General features: G+C 36.6%; 1 protein-coding gene across 28 annotated transcripts in view; it reads left to right on the plus strand.

The window, feature by feature from the left end:
- Positions 1-22,528, plus strand: part of DLGAP2 (DLG associated protein 2) — a 454,967-nt gene that overhangs the window by 202,814 nt on the left and 229,625 nt on the right. For all 28 annotated transcript variants that reach the window (XM_014268518.3, XM_074538161.1, XM_026794791.2 and 25 more), the window contains one exon: positions 16,899-16,931. In XM_014268518.3, coding sequence (XP_014123993.2) covers positions 16,899-16,931 — 33 coding nt within the window. The remainder of the gene's footprint in view (positions 1-16,898; positions 16,932-22,528) is intronic.

Genomic DNA, 22,528 nt, shown 5'->3' on the forward strand with positions numbered 1-22,528 from the left:
GGCCACAGAGGTGGCTTCTGTGAGAAGCTTCCACCATGTCTGGCAGAGCCAATCCCTGATGGCTCTGAAGATGGACATGCTGCTGGGAAAAGCTGGTAATTAGAGAAACTGGTAATGCCTCTGTGATGACATAGTTAAGAAGAAAATCAGAACAATGTGGACTCAAATTTTTCCCTAGCCAAAGAAGAGGAGGAGGCAAGAGCATGTGAGGGAAACAACATGGAGACACCAAGGTCAGTGGAGAAGGAGGTGCTCCAGCTGGAGCTGAGATTCCTCTGCAGGCCGTGGTGAGACCATGGTGAGGCAGCTGTGCCCCTACAGCCCATGGGGATCCACAGGGAATGCAGAGATCCACCCTCAGCCCCTGGGGATCCATGGGGAATGCAGAGATCCACCCTCAGCCCATGGGGATCCACAGGGAATGCAGAGATCCACCCTCAGCCCGTGGGGGAGGTGCCCATGCCGGAGTGGGTGGAGGCCTGGAGGAGGCTGTGACCCAGTGGGAGACCTGGTGGAGAGATAGGGCCCTTGGTTCCAGGCTGGAGCAGCCTGTCCTGGAGGACTGACCCCATGGAAGAGTGACCCACGCTGCAGCAGTTTTGGGACTGTGGCTCATGGGAAGGACTCATGTTGCATCAGTTTTGGGAGGGCTGCTGGTTGTCAGAGTGGACCCACATTGGAAAAGTCCATGGAGAAGTGTCTCCCATGGGAAGGGACCCCACAGTGCAGCAGGGGAAGGACTCCCCTCTCCGAGCAGCAGAAAAAAACTCTTGGGGGACGAACTTACCAAATCCCCATGCCCTGTCTCCCTGTGCTGTTGGTGGGAAGGAGAGAGGGTTTGGGGGAAAATGGTGTTTTTGAAGGGTTAATTTTACTTCTCATTATCCTCCTCTGATTCTGTTAGTAATAAATTCACTTTGTATCTCTAAACTGAGCCTGTTTTGCACTTGGAGTGTTTTCTCCTGGTCCTTAACACATGAACTCTGTTAATTTTTCTCTCCTCTGCCCAGCTGTGGCAGGGGAGGGTGAGTGTGTGACTTTCATGGGTGTCTAGCCAGTCAAACCATAACACTTGCTAACATAGACGTCAATGTTGGAAGTGATTTTTGCAAGCATAGAGACCAGTTCACAAAGAAGAGGTTTGAACTGGAATAGAAGTTAGCAGTTGAGATGATAGAGGCTTCTGTGGTGATCAAGAAAGAGGAATGCATACTTTACAAGGGAAAATATTATGGGTTGACAAGTTTTACACACCAAGGGGAAGGCCAAGAAAGAATATGATTGCTCTCTATAAATATTTCAAGAAGGTAAACAGCAGAAATAAAGATAAGTGTTATAGTCTAAATTATATTGCCAGCAGAAGGATAAACTGACCATGACCATGAATTAATGTCAGTTCCAATTTAGTAGGATGGCTTTAATCCTCCAAGACTGAGGCTCCTGTAACCGTGTTGTAAGAGCAACAGAAAATATCCTCCCTAGGTTTGGGTGAAATTTGTCACATCATGAATGAGACAGGGAAAGGCTCACTCAACAGCATTGGGAGTCTGGTGCTTGGGGAGTACCACTAGGAAGCATTGGGAGTCTGGTGCTTCGGGAGTACCACTAGGACACTAATTTTTGTCAGTAATGCACTGCCTTGCTGTGAGCTCCCATGCCTGCCAGAGCCAGATGCAATATTCTAGATGGTTTTTAATAAATGCCTGGAGAACTAATAATACCACTTTACTTTGTGGTATATCTATTTATTAATATAACCTGCTATCATCTTTGCCTTCTTTTCCAGCAGCTGTGAAATGATTTGATGGTTTTAATTATTTTTCATAATAACCCCCAAATTCCTCTCTTGATTAGCTTCCTAGATGAAATTTCCATTTAGTATATATTCTCTAACTTGGTGTTTGGTTTCCCTGCTAATTATCTCACATTCTTTTTCTCTGTTAAGCTGCATTTGCCATCTGCTCATCCAGTCAAAAAATAATGGAAAACCTTTTGAATGCGATTGCATTCTCCTAATTACTGGTTCTATCTCCAGTTGTGTTATTACCCACAGATTGAAAGATCTTGGGCCAAATAATTAGCAAAAAACCTGAGTTTCCTTTGATTTTGGCTGAGCCGTGCCGATACATACCAAGATCCTGGTCTTTCACTTCCTAGTGTCTAAAGTTCCCCATCTTTCAAAATATAAACATCTGAGTCCCACCTATCAATTTTCATGCACAGTATTGATGCTGCATTTCCCTCGCTTGGGCCAAGCTCCCACTGTGAATGAGTATTTCATTCAGCTATTCTCAGCAAGTACTCTCTCCAGGGAATTCACATGAAGTTAGGGTTCAATGTTTCAATAAACATGAACTGAACATTTATTTGTTGCTATGCAAATGTGAACATTTGCAGATGTTTGGCAATATCAAGACTTACAGCACTAAAAAAAAAAAAACCCAAACCAACAACATCTTATGTTCTCATACGAAACTTTTCTTCTTTCTATCTACTGATTTTTTTTTTTTTTTTTCACATGCCATTTTGGTGTAGGTACTCTTTAAGCCTTGCACTTAGATTCTGTGATGCTGTTACCTCCTGAAATTTTTTGCATTACTGTACTGGGTTGACCTTGGCTGGATGTCAGGCACCCACTAAAGCCTGTCTATCACTTCCCTCTGCAGCTGGATGGGGGAGAGAAAATTTAACAAAGGGTTCATGAATTGAGATAAGAACATGGAGATCACTCACCAACTACTGTCATGGGCTAAACAGGCTAGAATTACAGGTATTAATTACATTTATTACTAACAAAATCAGATTGATATAGTGAAGTAAAATAAAGCCTTAAAAACACCTCCCTCCCCCACTTCCAGCTCTACCTCCTCCCCCAGGAGTGCAGGGTGAAAGGGAGTGGAGTTACAGTCAGTTCATCACAAGTTGTTTCCGTCACTGCTCCAGGAACGAAGTCCTTCCCCTGCTCCAGCTTGGGATCCCTCCCACAAGAGATCATTTTCTGTTAACTTCTTCACCATGAGTCCCTCCCATGAGCGAGAGTCCTCCTCAAACTGCTGCAGAGTGATCACTCTCACACAGGGCACAGTTCTTCAAGGACAGGCTGCTCCAGGGTGGGCTCCTCTCTCCATGGCCTCCCACAGGGTCACAGCCTCCTCTCAGGCACCCCCTGCTCCAGTGTGGGTCTCCTCCACGGGCTGCAGGTGGATCTCTGCATCCCTGTGGATCCCCATGGGCTGCAGGGGCACAGCTGCCTCACCATGGGCTGCACCAGGGGCTGCAGGGGAATCTCAGCTCTGGAGCCTGGAGCACCTCCTGCCCCTCCTCCTGCACTGACCCTGCTTGGTGTCTGCAGGGCTGCTCCTCTCATGTTCTCACCCAGCTCTCTTGTCTGATCACAATTACACCTGCACAATCACTTTTTTTTTTCTTTCCTTCTTCTTAACTATGTTATCCCATAGGTATCATTATCATTTCCAACTGGCCCAGCACATCCATTCTGGAGATGTCTGGCATTAGTTTTGCTGGACATGGATGAAGCTTCTGGCAGCTGCTCCCAGAAGCCACCCCTGTAGCCCTCCTGCTATGCAAAATTGGGCCATGCAAATCCAATATGCTTATTTGGTGAAAAGTTTGGTATTTTGTGAGTTGCTCTCTTCAGTTCTAGATTCCTATTTCCAAGTTCTTTCTCATAAAGACCATTCCTGTCTTTTTTCCTGACTGTATACTTATGTTTTTTTTCCTGGAGTCTGTATAGGAAAATGTTGTTTGGTTGTTTTTAATGATAGGGTCTTATTTCCAAATGAGCTGAATTAGATTTTGGAGTTATTAAGCTATTACAGTAAGGAGATCTACCATGCCAACTATACAGAACTGTTTATTTCCACTGTGGATTAAAATGTTTCATATAAACAGAACCCCTGTAAGCTATTATATTTGAGCAGTGTCACTAAAATATTATGGCAAGGACACGAAGCCACAGAGTACAGGTTTATTGCAGTGTTTGATCTTGTGCATTAGCAATACTAGTATTCTTTTTAAAGGTCTTTTTAAAAGCAGAATTTGGGCTTTTAGTTAGCTGGACAAGAAAGCTGAAGGACAGTTTTAAAAATCACCCGAGTTTCCTCAGGGCTATTTTATATTTCTGATTATTTTATCAATAGTAAGATGCAACTGATCTCCATTCTTCTGCTTAAAAGCTATTTCTAAAAGAAATAACTGTTGAATGGGAATTGTAAGCATTGCATTCAGTGCCTGCAACTTGAGGCAATGCTAGTTGGGCCTTTACCTGAGGCTTTGTTTCAAGGAGATTTCTCTCCCATTTTAAATATAATTTAAAATTCCCCTCTAAATATTAGCCTTTTACAATTTTATTTATTACCATATTGTATTACCATAATGAAAAAATCATAGTGGAGTGGGAAGAGAGAGAAAGAGAGAGAGAGATTCCTCTTAAATGTCCAAAAACTGGGTAAAGAGGAGGAGGGAATAGATATTCTTTTTGAGGATATCCTAATCTGGGCTAATTTCAAAGCAGGCACCTTTTAGAAAAATGTATAAATGTTCTGCTGAAATCAGTGGAAATATTTAGGTGTTTGCTTTTGTAGGTTTTGCATCACATGTAATTAATTATGTGAAAGCATGTAATTTCCCATCCAAAAATTTATTTTATTGTTGTAAAAAATAATTTGATTAATTATTTTAATCCTATGGAACAAGATGGAACTCAATTTACAATCCTAGAGAAATTAATGTATGCCTTCAGAACATCAAAAAATTAAAAATGTGTGTTGAAAACTTTTATGAATATTCTCAAAGCATTTCAATTCCTTTGTGTAGTTTAGATATTGGACAATTTTTTGCAAACTTATTATGGAAATATTAAAGCTAAGCTTTACAATTTATATTATAAAATTTCAAGTAAGAAAAAGCATTTGTACGTCTAACTGATAGAATTATGTCATTACTAGTACATCATACAATTAGTTCATGAAGTCTGTATAGTTTTTAAAGGGCCTAAAATATTAATGGAAAATTATATATATATAGGGAAACTTTTTTGTGTTTAAACTCCATCTTAGCCAAAGTTACATTTACTGCTTTTCAACCACACCTGAGGTACAATGGTTTTTAAAGTCAAACAGCAATTGTCTAATTATATCATGCAAAAACTTAAATATTTTAAGTTTAGATAAATAGTACTGAAAAATTGCTATGATAAAGCATTCTTGAGTTTTTTAAGGATGAAGTATTAAATCTGAATGACATCTAATTTCACATGTGTGTATATCTGTTTTCTGTTCATTAGGAATTCAGGGGTGTTTCTGTGATTAAGGGAATTCATAATGCTAAATTCTTTAGTATTATAAACTACTCATTTGTGACATTTATTTATTAATAACTTTTGTATTATTTATAGTCTGACTATGAAATATGGATCAGAACTTTTTCATTACTTGTCTCTGGCCAGTAATTCAATATTATCTTCTTAAAAATAATCTCCTTAAACTTTCTTGAATTTTCCCCTTAGTTACATCTTGCAAATAGTTTGATGGAGGTAATCAAATTTGGTAATCACATGTGTGTGTTTATAATTTCTAAATTCATGGTCAGTCCTGCAGATAACCTCACTCATATGACTGTTTAGGGGTCAGTCAGCAGTGTTTAGAATGTTTATCTGAAAGAAAAGGCTGCATTAGCAACAAATTTCTCATGATTGAAACGATTTTTTTCTCTTTATATATTCTGTCAGAAAAACAGATCAAGGATGGTGGGAGTTTCTTTGCATGATTTTGAACACTGGATCATAAAGAGAAAGTTCTCCATCACTCTGATTTTTCATTTGTATATGCAAACTTGCTTCCAGTATCTTGTTAGGAAGTAGAGAACAGTGGCTATCACAACCCTAAAATTGAAAGAGTCAGTGCCAGCAGATATTTTATTTAATGCATCTGGAAAGGAAAGAAAAGCAGTTCTAAAGAATAGGGAGAAACTGGTATGACTTTAAACTCAGTTAACTTATCTGAGAAATTTTGGGTATTTAATATGCACTAGTGTATTTTCTGGTCTTCTGCTTTTGTGTCTCTCTCAAAAGTGAAGAGCAATTATGCAACTCCATTTTATGTTTAGCACAACAAAATGTTTATTTTCCAAAAGGCAGTAACATTCAGATGGGACTATTAGTAGTATCCTGTCCTTAGGCTAGACTGGTTGTTGGAAGTTTGCTTCAGTGATGGAAATGTCAGTGATTTGTACTCAATTAGCTGAGTATACTATACAATAATTTAATCTTGAGAGTTTTATGAGGGTTTCAATATATCAATAACAATGTCTAAAACACTTGCACGGCTTGTGCTGAGATTCTACTTTTGGTGCTGTTTTAAAATCAGACAAATGCATCCCAAATCAGTTTTGTGTGTTTACATTTCAGGTTCTCTGAAGTTTCTATATGACATATATAGATCTGTGATACTTAGTAGTTACAACAATGGCATAGTGCATGTTAACAATCTGTATTTTGACCTTTCAGTGGTTGTGCTCTGTACATAGACTTCTAATACTGCAGATTTGGATTTCCTCGTAGCTAGCTATTAAAGCAATCACCAGACCATTGCAAAGGCATAAAGGAAGTGAAGGTCAAATCACTGGCAGTGAATTCTAGCTTGCTGCAGTAATCTAAAAGATAATGCTGGCTGAAAGAGGTACGACTTGCTGTGTACATGATGCACTGAAGAAAGCAAGGGGCTCATACAGTTGAAAAGATATAGTGGTTTTTAAATCTGCTGTTGCAACTTCACTTTTAGCTATTTAAAGTTGAATTAATAAGTTTTTCTACAAAAAGATCAGATTCTTCAGTCATTGAATTCTATATCTCAATGTAGCTTAAAATATGTTTTGCATCCTCAGATCCTATTTCTTTATTGCAATTCTACATTTTTTGTCAGAGGATTTATCTAGTTATTAATAATGTTCATTTAGTTGGAACTGGAATTTTGGGTTGGTTTTTTTTAATGAAATTTCTTGAGGAATGTTCACTATAGAAAAGGTGCATGCATAAAGAGTTTCCAGATGTTCTGTTTTGTTTACATTGTTCCAGCATAGGGGCTTCATACAAGTGTGGGTGAATACCTCACCAGAGAAAAGTTGGGAGCTTGAAGTTGATGCTATTTACAGAAGACAGCAAGCATTTTTTTTCTGTTTAGCTCACTGGAAAGTTTCTATAACTCCAAATAAATCTTTAATTTCTATTGTAAAAGCTAAAATTAAGAATTCATTTTTTTGAGCCTAGGTCTGAGTCCTACAGTGAACTCTTTGTGCCTTTGTAATGGTTAAGATAAAGGTCACATTTATGTATCCAGTGAGATGAAAGTGTTTTAAATCATGATCACAATAGACTTTTTTCCCCTGAGAGAGTTTAGGATGGAGACGTAAGAATTTTTCTGGATTAGATTTATTAATGGTTATTTTTTTTTGGCAGAAAATGATGTTTAGCATAAACAGATTTTGGTTTAATTTCTTGAAATCAGTTTTAGTGCTTTACACTAAATTTGTGCTTCTTCTGTATTTGCTCTCCAGAAGACAGTGTTTCTGACAGAGGGTAGGTACTGTATTGAAGCGCTCCTGCTGAGATATGCAGATGTATTTAGAAATGTCATCAGATCTCAAAGACTGTTCAATGCAGACATCCTAACAGTTTCAGCTCAGAGCTCTTGTAAACTTAGCTCCTTTCAGCCTTCATTTAAGAAGGAACCCATAATGAATTCTTTCTCAGGACAGTGGAAAAGTCTTACACAACTGATCAGACCTTGAGCTATGGTCTGTAACTTGGTAGTCACTGCCTGGCACATCAAAATTCTCTAAACATCCTCAAGTTAACATATGAGGCTATGGCATATTTGGGACAGGATCAGGTCGAAGCTCTAAATTTGTATATCACTCAAGTATATAAACTCAAGTCCTTTTGAGTTTGAATTAGCACCTAGAAGTGTAGGACTTTTGTAAGGCCCTCAGAAGTGTATCTGAAGCGATGAAGGCTGACTGCACACTGGTCAGCATCAGTACAGCTAGCAGGTTAAATGCAGTGATTGTTCCCCTCTTTTTGGCACTTCAGATGCTGCAATTGGAGCAGGGCCCAGTTTAGCCCTTACCCACTCCAGTATAAGAAACACAGACAAGTTGGACCATGTCCAGAGGATGGCCACCAAGTTGGGCAGGGTACTGAAGCAGATGATGCCCAAGGAGACACTGAAGAGCCCTGAATTTGTTCAGCCTGAGGCTGAGGAAGCCTAGAGGAGAACAGAGCTAATTGCTGTCCTCAGCTGCTTAATGGGTCATTACAGGCAGATGGAGCCAGACTGTTAATGGACATGCACAATGTAAGGACAGGAGGGAACACAGAGATGTTGCAGCAAGGGAAATTTCAATTAGATCTGAGGTATAAACTCATCATTGTGAGGGCAGTCAAACAGTGGAACAGCTGCCCAGAGTGACTGTTAATTCTCCTTCCTGGTGGATTTTCAAAAACTTGAGCAGGCAATGCCTTGAGAAACGTGAGGTTACTTTGGCAGTATTCTGCTTTGAGAGATAAACTCTAACAACCTCAGAATATCTCTTCCAATCCCTACTGTTCTGACTTGATATACATGACTGACTTTATAGGAAGGACGTCATTCAAGTCTTGCCCAGATATGGACTCATCCCCTTAAAATTGTTACATATTTTTGTAGACCCTTTGTATTTCAAATTACATCCTTAAATTTGTTTTTAAAGTGAGATCCCCACTTCATTTAGATGCTTTCAAAATCTGATTCCTATATGAGAGTAAATAAAGAGAAAGGAGTGAAAAAATCAATTTAACCTTCAGAGAACCAGAGTATGAGATTGTGTGATATACTCTGTACCTTTGCAATACCATCCTATTTTTTTGCCATCTCCCTATTTGGTTCTTTGTTATATCATACTCAGCTTGGATTTGTACCATTTTGAATTGTTCTTATGAGGCTCTGAGAGTGTTGGTGAAATCTCTTTAAATGAGCAAAAGGAAATAAGACTGAGAAAAAAAAGAGACAGAAAATAGAGGAATGATGATATATAGCCTGGGCAGTTTTTCACTAGTGTACTATTGACCCTGAACTGAACTCCAATGACACTTGCATTGGCTCCAGAGGGCTTTTGGAACTAGCAAGGTTCAGATTGCCTTCAGTTTTGTATTTCACAGCACTCTCATGGGTCATCCCTCATACAATCTTTGATCATCACCCTTGCCCTCCATGGTATTTTTCAAAATCATGCTACAATGTGATAAGGGGGTGGCAAGTTTCTTAACCTTGGCTGTGAGGAATATGACTCACTTTAACCTTCAACATCACTACAAAATGAGGAAAACCGAGAAGAAATACAAATGCATTTTCACTTTATAAGTCTATCACGTGGGTTCTACCTGGTAATATCGGGATCATATTCCAATAGGACTCGTTTGGGACACTCAGATATTTGGTCTCCCCACTTGGATACTGTGCATTTGAAATGTGTATCAGAAGTGTGCTAAAGCACATCCTTTTTATTACTGTGTTTATGGCTGCTCCCCTGAAAAGCATTTGTGTCCAGATCACCAAGAGAAACATTAGCTCCTTTTTTATTTTTTGAGTGGCTAATATTTTGCTTTTTATTGCTTCAGTTGTTTTTGTTTTCCTGTGAAAATATCTGATTTTCTGATCTCTTTTGGCTTGGTTAATGCATGTGTAATGTGTAAACTCCATATGGAGAAGGATCTGATGTGCAAATACTGTGAATAGGTTCTGGCATTGCTTTGAGCATGAACCTTATATTTTTATCTGGGGGAAATAATGGTCTCTTAGTGGTTGCTTTATGCATTTGGGTGGATGTCAGTTCATTTGCTCAAAAATATACAAAGTTTGCTTCCAGGCTGGTTGATTTTCTTCAGCTCTAGGCTCACTCTATTTTAATAATGGCTATTCTGTACTCTGTTTATATTTAAAGTTCTTTCAGTATCTTCCCTTCTCAGGACTACTCATTTGCCTTGCTCTGTCTTTCCCAGTATAGCTCAGCTGCTAGGCTCTCACAGGCAGCTGGGTTATTTCCTATTGTAGTTTTCCTATTCTCCAAAACTTTAGTAGCTATTTTTTTTCCTAAGCTCAAGGCCCAGTCCTAGGCTGTAAAAGGGCTTTAGCTATAAATACAGTTGAAAGTAAGTATTCAAGAAAGCTGAAATTGCAAATGCAGAGGAATCTCATCTTGAGAATGGTCATTCAATGATCAGCAGTGAGAGGAAGGCAGGGAAGGAGGCTCTTAGGCTCAGCAAGAAGTACTTGTAGAAATGGTTTCAAAGGAATGAAATACATTTATTGATATATCCACAACCACTCTAAACAATTGTGATTATGTCTTTCAGCATGTTCTGCATGATGAAGTGACTTATTTTTCTCAGTAAAATAAAGAACCACAGAAAAATTAAACAAGTTTCAAGATGGACAGATATGTCTACCTTTAAATACACAAAATGTGTTTTCCCTTTGATTCTTTTTATTAAGTTATTAATTTTATTAAGTTATTAAGTTAAGTAATTAACTCTTTAAGTTATTTTTATTTTCCAGTTCACAGAAATGGGCCAAAACAATATCTAAGTGCAAAAATACCTGCTTTCTCTTCCTATTGTGCCATTTGTCAGCATTCATAATACTAAAAGAGATACAGTGCTTTGGTTTAGTGTCATTTCAATTATTCTTACCACTTCATAGTTTCAAACAAGAGCTTTTTAAAAGTGCCTGGATTTGGTTTACATGGATTACCTTGATAGGGTTTGTACTGCAAAAGTGCATCAACAAAGTATCTTTGAATTAATTTCATTCTTATGATGGCAACTGATCCAGGTACCTCTAGTCAAATTTCTGTCCAAAAGGATGAGTGGTATATCATTTGAGTCAAGAAAATAGTCGCTGCCTTAAATTAGGCCAATAGCATTCTTAAAAAAAGAAGAGATTTTTCAGAGGGTAAATATTTTGCTGTGCAAGGCCGTTGAAGAGTTTTGGTCATGAAGTGTATTCAGTGTGGGGCACTTACAGCTTTAGGATAAAGCTAAGCTGGAGCACAGCAAAGATGAGTATTACACACTGTGACTGAGAAAAAAACTGAGGAATTAGAATTGAGAAAAAAAATAACCTTAAGGAAATGAGCATAAATTGGATATTATTTTTTCCCCTGAGTGCATTAAACATTTTGTTCTCCTTTTGCAGGGTTTTATTCCCTGTCATTGGAGGCTTCAGAGCACATTTTAGAAAAAATTCTGTAGGTAAAATGAGCTTTGTAGAAGAAAAGGTTACTTGATTTTTGTAGATGTCTCTCAATGCCTCACCTAAATGGGTGACTGAACACAGAGCAGAACATCTCCAAGGGATTTGCTCTAGCATCAGTGTGGAACAAAGAGGATATTGTGGATGAATAATCTTGGTAGACAGTTTATCCTGCAGGTCTGTCCCACTGATGTTTCTGCAGATGATACTGTGTAATGATGAGATACCAACAGGAGAAAAGAGCTAAAACAGATAAAGCAAAAGGTGTAGGAGAAAAAATACACAGGAGAGAGAATGGAAAACATAGCTCATAATACTTTGGGCATTTATTGGTGCTATTTTAGCCATGTTTAGATGCAAATATTGGATTAAACTCCTTAAAATTATTGTTTTCACATCAGAGCCTTAAATTATAATTTGCTTTTCAGACACACTACATCTCAATATAATCATGGCTAATCTATTTCTCTTTAAGTGCTGTACAGTTCTATTTCATTAACATCAGTAAAATGATGTAAAGAGACTGATGACATTGGGTGCTGATGAAAATGATGAAACAGTTGTTTGCCTTTAGAACAAAAATCTAAAGAATTATCTGATAAATTTCCTATTTTAAATGAATTATTATTTTTTTATTATTATTTTGCCTAAGTGAGTGGGGGAAAGGCAAACTGACTTTTTTTTTGTCAGACAAACCATATTTCCATGTTTCTTTGTGAAACAAAAATAATTTATGGTTTTTCTCTGATGCATGGAAGTCTGCATTCAAATAGGCAGTGATATTCAGTAATTGTACAGTGCATTTTGCTTTTTTTGGCCAGTTAGTAAATATATCTAGTGGGCAAAAAACCAAAAGCAAATAGAGAAATATAGGCAATAGATAATATGCATTTTTCTAATTGAAATTTAAAATTATATAGGCAGCAGGGAAGAGCAGTGCAGGGTATCTGGAAGTATGAGATGAAAAGAGAGACAGAAAGTCCTGTTACAAAAAATGAAGAGGAGGTACAGAACAGGATATGTGGTATATTATTCAAAGAGTAGTCAGAAGTGCTGACATCATGTATTTTCTGAATGTAGTGCTGAGGTGACAAGTTATCCCAGTACTGCTTCTCACCTTTGCACATTATTTCTCACTATATTGTCACTTCCATAAAACCTAGTCACAATCATCCAGATTGGACTGCATAATTTGAAAACCCCTGTTAAGTGCATAGTGTACACTAAAGTGTAATGTTAAATATCATCCAGTATTTTCTTTAATTAAAAATATTACTGGTATGTGGTGTCTTAATCCTATTCCATTATATAGCCTGCACAGATATTTTGAATTGCATGTTTTTTAATGGCTATTTTGCATATTTCACCTGGCCCTTATTTTGCTTTCTTACTCTACCTCTTTATATTAGATTTGATTCTACTTGCACCAGCCATACAAGGAAAGTATTTATACAAATAATGAAGTGTTAATGTGTTTAGCAGAATAATTTATTTTCACTCTAATTTAAAACTGTATGTTGAACTCAGCTTTTTTTTTTTCTATGAGAAATAATGTTGGCATTTATATGTCTGGTTTTATTATTTTTAGTTGTTCTTATCATTGAGATTGGGCAAGAAAAACTATAGAAATTAAATACATTTCATAATATTTGGAGGGAAAAATATGTTGTGTCTTTATGACAAATTTGTTTCTTCATAGATTCTTTCTTATGACTTATTTTGTCAGCAAGTTCTTGTATCTAGGAACATTATTTCTGTTGGCTAGACAATTTCAAAATGACAGAGTGAGATTAATAATATAAATACAGATTTCCTTGTTTCATTGATTTATTGGGTCTTAAATCTTTGAACAGTCACCTCTATTAGTCATTTGACTATTGAGAGCTATGACAAAAAGTTACTCAGATGTGTAAGTGTTTGCAAGGAGGAGCATCTTTGTTAAGTGCAATTAATTAGCAACATACAGCAAAGAAAGAATACCTCCTGTGACAGTATCATTATAATACTTTGGGTGGATCAGATATGTACAGTCATAATCCATTTCTAGGAATTGTGCAAGGGAGAGGCTTAAGAAATATCTTTGTCTGAAATGTGTTCACATTCCTGCTTCTATTTCATCCACTTCAGCATTTTATCCAGCATGGGTGTAGAAAAGTTACTTGTCTGAGGCCACAATTTATCATACATGAGCATGGCTGTAAGAGTTGGGAGACTTGGATCAGTGGACTCATTAAGACTTGATATACTAGTTTATTTTTTTTCTGACTGAACATGAATACCAAGCTGCACATGAGTGAGTAGATGGCATTCTCATTGCAAACATGTAAAGTGTGTGCTGGGCTATGTCAGCATGAGTATGATTAGCAAATTGTCAAGGTTGTAACTTCCCTCTGCTGCTGGAGAGGCACATGGAATACTGTGTGCACTGGCTGGGGTTCCCTGCTTCCACAAGCATAGGGAGAAAATGGAGGAAGTCTAGCAGAGGGCCCTCTGCTCTGAGTGGTTGAATGAAATGGGCTTATTTAGTTTGTTGGGGTGACAATCCACAGTGAGCTACATGAAGGAGTTACAGAGGATGGAGCAAAAGTCACTTGGGCAATGCTCAGTGATATTACAAAGAAGAATGACCACAAGATGCAGGCCAAGAAATTAAAATGCAGCTTAAGGAGGCTGATGCAGCACTGGTGCAGGCTGCTCATTGAGTTTGTGGAATCTCCATCCCTGGTGGCTTTCAGGACTTGACTCTTAAGCCCCAGCAGAGTTGAACTTGTATTGGCAAAAGCCCTTCTCTGCTCTCAGTGGGAGGCTGAACTAGTTCATCTCCAGAGGTGATGCAGTGAATATTATTATGAAGTCTAAGACCTTTTACAACATCAAATAAGAAAAAATGGATAATTTTAAAAAAGGTGACTTCTTGATTTTGATTTCATGCTACATAAGTTTCTAAGGCAGAGTAGGGGGCTGTTTCTTTCCTCTCCTTGGTTAATTTTTGAGACCGGTTTAGATTTTGCTGATACACTCAATTAATGCTGATACACTCAACTTTGGGTAAGATGGATCTAAGCCTAAACAATGTAATTTCACCTGATGGAATGGTATTCTATTGTCATGTCCTTCATTGTTGAGATCTATTCCCAGAAGTGAAATGAAAATTAGAAAAAATTTAAATTAATACAGGTATTTAGTATTGAGCCATCTTCCAGAAAGATCTTTTCTACCAACATACAGCAACTTCATTACAAAGAAAAGAAGTTAAAATAAGTGTCAAATCATAGTTTCTTAACAAAATTTTCAGATTTCTGTATTCCCATATAATGTAAATTTACAAATAATTGACTGCCATGTGTATGTTTTATGTGTTGTGGTTTTAGAAACTGAGGGTGTGCAGTCTCTCAACAATAGCCATAGAATGTACAGATCTAAACAGACTGTAGAGAGATAATTATTTCTGTCTCTCTCACACAGGCTGTGTTGAAAGCAGGGCTCTGTACAACCTCCTTGTTGTGTTGTTTACATGCCTGCCAGAAGCGGTTTGTGTTTTTATTTGTCTCTCAACCTGTATGTGTCCAGCACAACAATAAGGGTATCTAGTCTCCCCACCCCAGTGGCAAACTATGGCAAAAAATTAATAAATAGAAACTTACTGGTGAATTATCCACATCCACAAAGTCTGCTTCTTACCGGAGTAGAGAGAGATGTGCTGCTGTCGGTTTGAAATGGTTCCCAGCTGCTGGAAGGCATAAAAAAAAATCCCCCCATGAAGTCTCCTCAGGCATGCTGGGATAGGGGGACACCTGGGTTGCTCACAGATATGGGACCTTAAAAACATCTGAAAAAATCCAAAAAAGCAGCAGTCTGGCAGGGATAGTGCTGACACCTTTCTACTATTGACAACTTTCTGGCACTAGTCATAGCTGCCAGCCTTGTTTTGCAGGTAGACTATCTAACCTGCTGCAGACTTGTAATATTGACACTAATTTATGTTTATGAGGAGAAAAGAGGGAAGAAAGTAATTTGTACTGTTGAGTGGGGACCTTTTGAAGATGGTGTTTGAAGGTGCCAAATATGTCAGGCAGACTCTTTGGATTGTAAAAAAATGGTGCAGCAGTTGTTAGCAGAACATAAGGATCAAAAAAAGTCAGAAGTTCAGAAACCAAGTCTCAGAATATTCTTCCTTACCAATCAGGATAACTAGCTACATGCAGGCAGGCAGCCCATCTCAGTAAAACCTCAGAAAGTCTTTGAATTAAATGTGAAAAAAAGATCTTCTGAGCTGGTTCTTCTGCCTCACTTCATGTTGTGGCAAGTGCATTTTTCATGTGCAGTGGAAGGAACTGGCCTGACTTACCTGTGACCAGGCTTTTTGGGCTCTTCACTGGAGATTTTCTCAACCCTGCTCTTGGGGTGCTGTTTCTAGTTTGTCACCTCTGCTGGGGACACTAATGAGTCTGTCAATACAAACTTTGGCTACATGTTTCAAGGTGCTGAACTGCTGTAAATTTCATTCCTTTCTATCAGGCAACTTTATGGTGCTCTAAAAGTTGTGATCTATCTATCATCAACAGAGCTGCCTGGAAAAACTTATTTTTCTTCATTGCTTTCCCACATGCAAGCCACAGTCTGTAACAATAGTAAACCCCCAGTGATTAGCATGTTTAAAATACATGAAAGATGTAGGGTCAAATGCCATTACAAGGTGGATTACTGTGAGACAGCTTCTTATCTGTATGGAGAAACTTCTTCTAAATACCTGGCAGTGTTGCTGGGGCACTATAGAGGTCAAACTGCTCACTGCATGTTTCATATTGCATTTTTTTGGACATTTTTTGCCTTTGAGTGAAGATCATAGCTAAATTCAAATCTTCTATTTGTTATTCAAGGTGGCTATAATTTCAGCAAGCTTTTGTAGTGGACCTTGTTTGCCAGTCATGTTAAACTGCTTTTTATACTGATTTTATATTTAAATTTATACACACACGTGTGTGCGTGTGCCTGCATATATATATACATATATATATATATATATAAATATATATAAAATAGTAACTGCACATTTAGAGATTGTATGTTATGATAGACTTTAATTTCCTTCGTTTCTATACTTGAGTATTTTGCAGAGTATAAATGTACATTTGAATGACTGTTTGACTTCTCTTGCCTGGGAGGACTTGGGAGACTTTTATGAGAAAGGAATATAACTCTGTCACTATTAATGTTTGCTACCTCCAATAGTAAAATATTAGCAGACTTAAACTTTTTATTTGAGTGACTCTTGTCACTGCAGTATTGTACATATCAAAATACAAAAAAGTCTTGTGGAAGCAAAAAGTCCTGCTACATGAATGCAGTCTGGAGTCTCTGAAGGTGATGGTTATATAAATGTAACTAAACATTTATATAGTTCTATTTTAAAATTCTTCCAGCAAAAATCCTTATTTTTTTAAAATTATTTTGCACCTTTTAAGAAATGTGTGCTGGAAATAGAATTGCTTTTTTTTGTGCTAACTTTGAGTTCTCTGAGTTTTGTTATATTTGGATATAATTATAACAACTTAAAAGAAAGAAATTATAATTTTCTCTTTTTCTTTGCAGAGTCACAGTGTACACTCTGTGGGGAGCCTGAAGGTGAGTGTGTTTTCCTATTAATATTTTTCAAAGCAGCTAGAGGTGAACACTTCACTTTAATATTACTCATGTACAATAGATTGGAAATATCCATAAATGGTGGAAACCAATGAAAGACATTCTACCCTATTTTAGATACAAAACATTATTTGAATTAAGCTGAGCACATGCTCTAGGCAGGAAATACCTTAAAGGACAAATATTCTATTAGAACAAAAATTAAAATATTTACTTTTATTGTTCTTTTGTGTGTTTTTCAAACTAACTTGTCAGTAAGTGTGAGTGTAAAGAGACATTTAAGGACATCAATTTGAGTGTGGAAAGCATAGAGATTGGATGTAAAAGAAAAATGAAAAGCATTTTTAGATTTTAGATTAGATATTACATTTACAGAGAAGCTTACACATTTTAGCAGATGTAATGAATAAATACTGCTTCTGAAACAAAGATAATTAAGCAGAAGCCTTTCTAGTTCAAATACATGCCCACATGGCAGTGTTTGTTGGTTTGTTTTGTTAGGGTTTTTTCCAAGTGACTAATTGAATACCAAGATGAGACACACATTTAACTTAAATGAATGCTCAAGCAATGAGAATATGGTTTTTAAAGTATGCCATTATTGAAGGAAATATCTCTAATTTATTTATTATTTATTAACTTTGGTGGTCTCATAAAGAAAATGTTGAAAGATTGACTTAGCTTGAAATCAACCACCTGGAGTCTTTCTAGAGAATAGAGTTCAAAATAGTCAGTGTAATGGAGCAAAGTGTATCAACTAAAACGTAAAATGATAGATTCTACACTTTTCACAAAGACATTCAGTTTTATTTCTTGAATATTTGCTGATAAAAAAGTTTCAGCTTCTAATGTTTTATAAATTTGGTAGGGACAAGTTATTAGGATATGAAGCCTGCAAGTGGAAAGCTTTGAGATCTTGGACCTAATGAAATACCTCAGTAAATTAAATAATAATTATCTCCTTCTCTTTTGTTATCTACTGACAAATAAGTCTTTTAGAAATTTGTTTTGACTGCATCCCTTTAATAAACAGTCAATTGTTGATTTTTAAATTTTCTTTGCCCTTTATTTGATAAATTTGTAATAATACAGATACATGTATGAAAAGGAAAAATGAGATTGGTGTTTGTTTGCCTTTCATGAGATATTTCTCTCCTGATAAAACTGGCCAACTTTAAAGTTATGCATTGGATTAGTTCTGTTTTATTATATGCTGTGCCTGCTTCATAACAATAGTTTTCCTTTCTTTTCATTACTGCTCTTTCATACCTCTTCAGCTTTGCAAATATTAATAAATATATATGGACCTTGTAAAAAGAGAATTAAAAAAAAGGATAACTTTTTTAAACATTCATATGACTAAAAACCCACATTCAAATATAACTGTGTGCATTACTGTAGTAGCAGGCCTCAAGAACATAACATTCTGTTTTTAGCTATACAGAAATGAGTTTTCCCAGGAGTGAATGTCTCCTGGATCATCTGTCTCTCCTCTAAAACACAGTATTAGTGGAATGCTAATTATTAATTCTCTGCTTCAGCTTTAAAAAATATTGATATAACTGTCACCTTAGATTAGTGACAAGACTTAGAATCTGAAGATTTTCCCTTGCCAGATAGCCAGATAAGCACAAATTCTTATCTAACACTGATTATTCACAGAAGTTTGATTCTTAATTTTGTGATGAAGAAGCAATTGTTCTGGCCACTGAATTTAGTTTGTAGAAGGCCATTCTAAGAGAAACTTCATATCTCTATTGTATAAACCAAAACAAAAAAAAAAAAAAAAACACCCTTAAAAAAGATCATTTTCCTGTGCAATGTTCTATAAATTTTGGTTCCATTGTACACTAAGAGAAGGAAAGAAATAAGATCAAGATTTTTCAGTGTTCTAAGTGTGATTTCTGACTTTGCTCTGTAGACTTCTTCAGAAATTTGAGTTACTCTGTGCCTCGTAGTTGGTATTTTTGAAATTAGAGGAAAATTCAGAGAGTATCAGTTAAAGTTAGGTACTGTTTGCCTCCAAGTTTCTTTTTTCTTTCTCTTTTTCAGATAAAAGATAAAAAAGTTCACCAAGTGTACTTAACTATATCAAGGTGAATTTGCAGAATTATAGGATAGATGTGCCACAGTGCAGTCCTCCTATGCTAATTTCCAAGGTGTTAAGCAGAGATTCATCTGAGAAATAGTAGATGTGGGGAAATCTCCTGGGCTTGGGTGAGAGGAAGGCAATGTTTCACATCTTGTGTTTTCTGGGTTCCTTGCAAGCTGTTTATGCCATTTCCTGAAAGACCTGCAGGCAGCTAGGTGTGTTCTGATCATGTTTGGCCTTCTGTAACAAGAGTGACAGAATGGAAGCATTTTGCAAGCCTCAAATTCTGATTGTCATGTTGGTCAGCAGTAGTCTCACCTCTCATTGCAGTTCATCCTTTCTCTACCCATCACTCCCCTTTCAAAACCAGCAGTTTTGTCCAGGATTATCTAAGTGGCATAAAAATGACTGTGTAAAACAGAGCTCTTTGCTGGGGGCACTTTGCCAAGTCTTTAGCAGTTAGTGCTGCAGTGCAGAGAGGCAAGGAGGTGCATTTATCTGCATACCCGTCGTTGCACAGGCGTGGAACTGTGTGTGTGTATCGTGCTATTCTGTAGGGTGAAAACATGTCAGATATGAAAGGGAGATATAAATTATGAGAGTACAGATTCCTCATTTCAGTGTTTTGCCTGGGAACTTGGGGTTCTGCAGTTAAATGTGTCACATGTCCTTCTTTGCCTCCAATCTAAAGAGAATGAGTTAGACAAAACCGAGGTCCCTGTTTGAGAATAAGTATCTTGTATGAGCTGCAAGGACTTGTGTGTTCTATTTTAAAAATCATGGGTTTGCTCTGTTACGGATAGTGTACCAGACACCATTCCTGTCAGTGTGAGGTATTTGAAGAGCATCAGGGTTTTTTTATATTGGGAGGAAACTGAAGTTGCAGAATGCCATTAGCATGGCTACTTCAAGCAGGTCCATCTTCTGGAAATGCAAGAGCAACAATGGCTTGTTTTCAGACGGGTAACAACAGCTACACTTGGGGAAGTGATCTGCAGCTGACAGATGATGTTGTCATGGTAAACATTGCAGGGTTGTTCTTTGCTATATTCTTGCTCAGATTTAAAGTGAGGATGGCATGTTATAGACACATGTGTTCTGAACTACTCTGTGACACACACTGGTGTAGTCATGAGACGTTTCAGGAGCAGTGTTCCCCATAAAGCCTCTAGCAGATATTTCTGTTCTTTCTAAACATTTGTATTTATTCACAGAAGGTTTTGAAAGGACAATATTATCAAATGTAATTTTCTGTATTATCAAAGCAGAAAACAAGTACTTTTGGTGGCAGCTAAGGTTTCAGTAGACCACTCTTTCTTCTCAAAGCTTATACAAATGAAAGGTTTTCTTCCAGGCGTTTTTTATATCCTTCCCAACTCCAGCAGTGTCTTACTCTTTCTATAAAGTACTCCTTCCAGGTAATTCAGAGTCTTCCTCAATGTCTCAGATCTCTTCTGGGCTGTGGTGTGCAGCTACAGTTTGAATTGAGTTCATCTATTATTTTTTGCCAGTAACTGGCACAAGAACACTGGTTGGTGTTGTTAGACTTGCTGGGTTTGTGGTAGGAAACTTTAAATAGTGAGTCTTTTAATTAGTAAAATAAATATTCTATGCAAAAGGATAGCTTAGAGGAGATCTGTTTCTTAATGTATCTCACATTTCACATTGGATTTTTTTCCTAAACTTGTTCTGTTAAGTTAAACAGTTTGTACAGCCAATGCATAGATACTGAATTATTCCAGTGTTAAAAGATTCAGAAATTTATCACAATTATATTTTATCTGATAATAAATTCAATTACCTGAAGATTAAGGTTTTTTTTACTTTGATTTCAATTTTGAGATCAGATGCCCACATAATTTTGTCTTCCTTTGAGAAAGAATAAGTTTGTGCAAATTTTCTAGCACTTGCAAGAATGCTAGCATATGTCACAGGTTTACCCTTACAGAAGTTTATATCAATTACTTTTAGGAGGACTTTTAAAATTATTAATAGTGGAAGACTAATTTAATTTATTTTTATTCTATTTTTATTTAGTAAAAGAAGTTTTGAATGTTCTGAAATAAAACCAAATTATACTGTTTAATTTTATTTGCTCACAAGATGCATAAAATATTCAGTATAACTTGAAAAAAATATGAAATATAAAAAATACTTGACAGTAACAACAAAAACCTCTATATTCCTTGATTAAAAAATGTATTTTTTATGCAGATATGTCAGTGTTAGAGAGATGCATGTATTTCAGGTGCTATTAGCTTTGTTGCCTTTTGTGCTCTGGTTAATGCTAGTGTGTTGGAGTTTAGGGGGAAATTGGTCTGGGTTTTTTTTGTTTTCTTGGTCTGTTTTATTGTTTGGTTGGGGCTTTTTGTTTTAGTATTGTTTTTCTTCTTTAAATAAAGAATCTGGAGAGTAGGTAGTTCAAAAAATACCCTAAATTTGGCAATATGTCTTAATATTGATGTTGTTCCATCTGTGTAGTTCTGGCTCTGAACATAAACATTTCCCTTGGTATCGCATGGAAAACTATTACAGGCATATTAATAACTCCAGAGAATTTCCTTAATCTTCATTTTGCTAATCTTAACATTTAGTAATCTGCACTGAGAGCTGACAGTTTTGCCACTATTAGCAATGACTTTTAAGAGTCCTGTAGTCTTAACTTTTTATACTTCTGTTGTATTTACTAGACCAACAATTGTAAAAAAATAAAAGTTGTCTGAGGATGCCAAGTACATTTCACAACATATAATCCTGACTTTTTAAGGAAACAATAGTAGATAATGAAATATACTTTGCCTAATGTAATATTTCTTGGTTTCCTGCTATTTATAAAAAAAAAAATCACAATTGTTTCTTCACGTGAGAAGGTTTATTATTCTGTATATGTACCATGAAATGCTTAAATAGATTATGGTTCCTGCTATAAACATAATAATAATAATTCATAATTATTACCTTAAGTGATTGAGATAATGCTGAGTTTATTCAGTCATGTATGAAAAAAATTATGTAAATATAAGGTCAAGATCTTCAATCTTTCTGCTTTGACCTATTTGTACACCAACACCTTGGTTTTCATGAACAGACGCGATACATTTGTGTGCCTGGATGAACTTCCTTCCTAGCATTTGAATAATGATTATTAAAATGACTGGCATGAAACTTCCTCCTGATCCAAGTATTATTAATAAACATTTTTAACACTTTAGTTACTACTCTCAAAGTGATTTGAGTTGCCATTTTTATAGAGATTTTTTCAAGTTTCACAGAATTGTACTGCTGTCCTACTCCATTGGATAGTCTGTAAATACTGAACTTTTTTTTGGACAAAAACAGGCAAGTTAGTTACACTACACATTTTTTAAAATAACCTGCAGAATTTGGAGACTGTATGAACAGAAATATTTTTAATTACTTTCTCACTGGGCTAATATGTGAGATTCTACCATTTAATTTCTTTAGGATACCAAGTTAGAGTATATTC

Source organism: Zonotrichia albicollis, chromosome 3, assembly GCF_047830755.1.
Source record: "Zonotrichia albicollis isolate bZonAlb1 chromosome 3, bZonAlb1.hap1, whole genome shotgun sequence".
Lineage (NCBI taxonomy): Eukaryota > Metazoa > Chordata > Aves > Passeriformes > Passerellidae > Zonotrichia > Zonotrichia albicollis.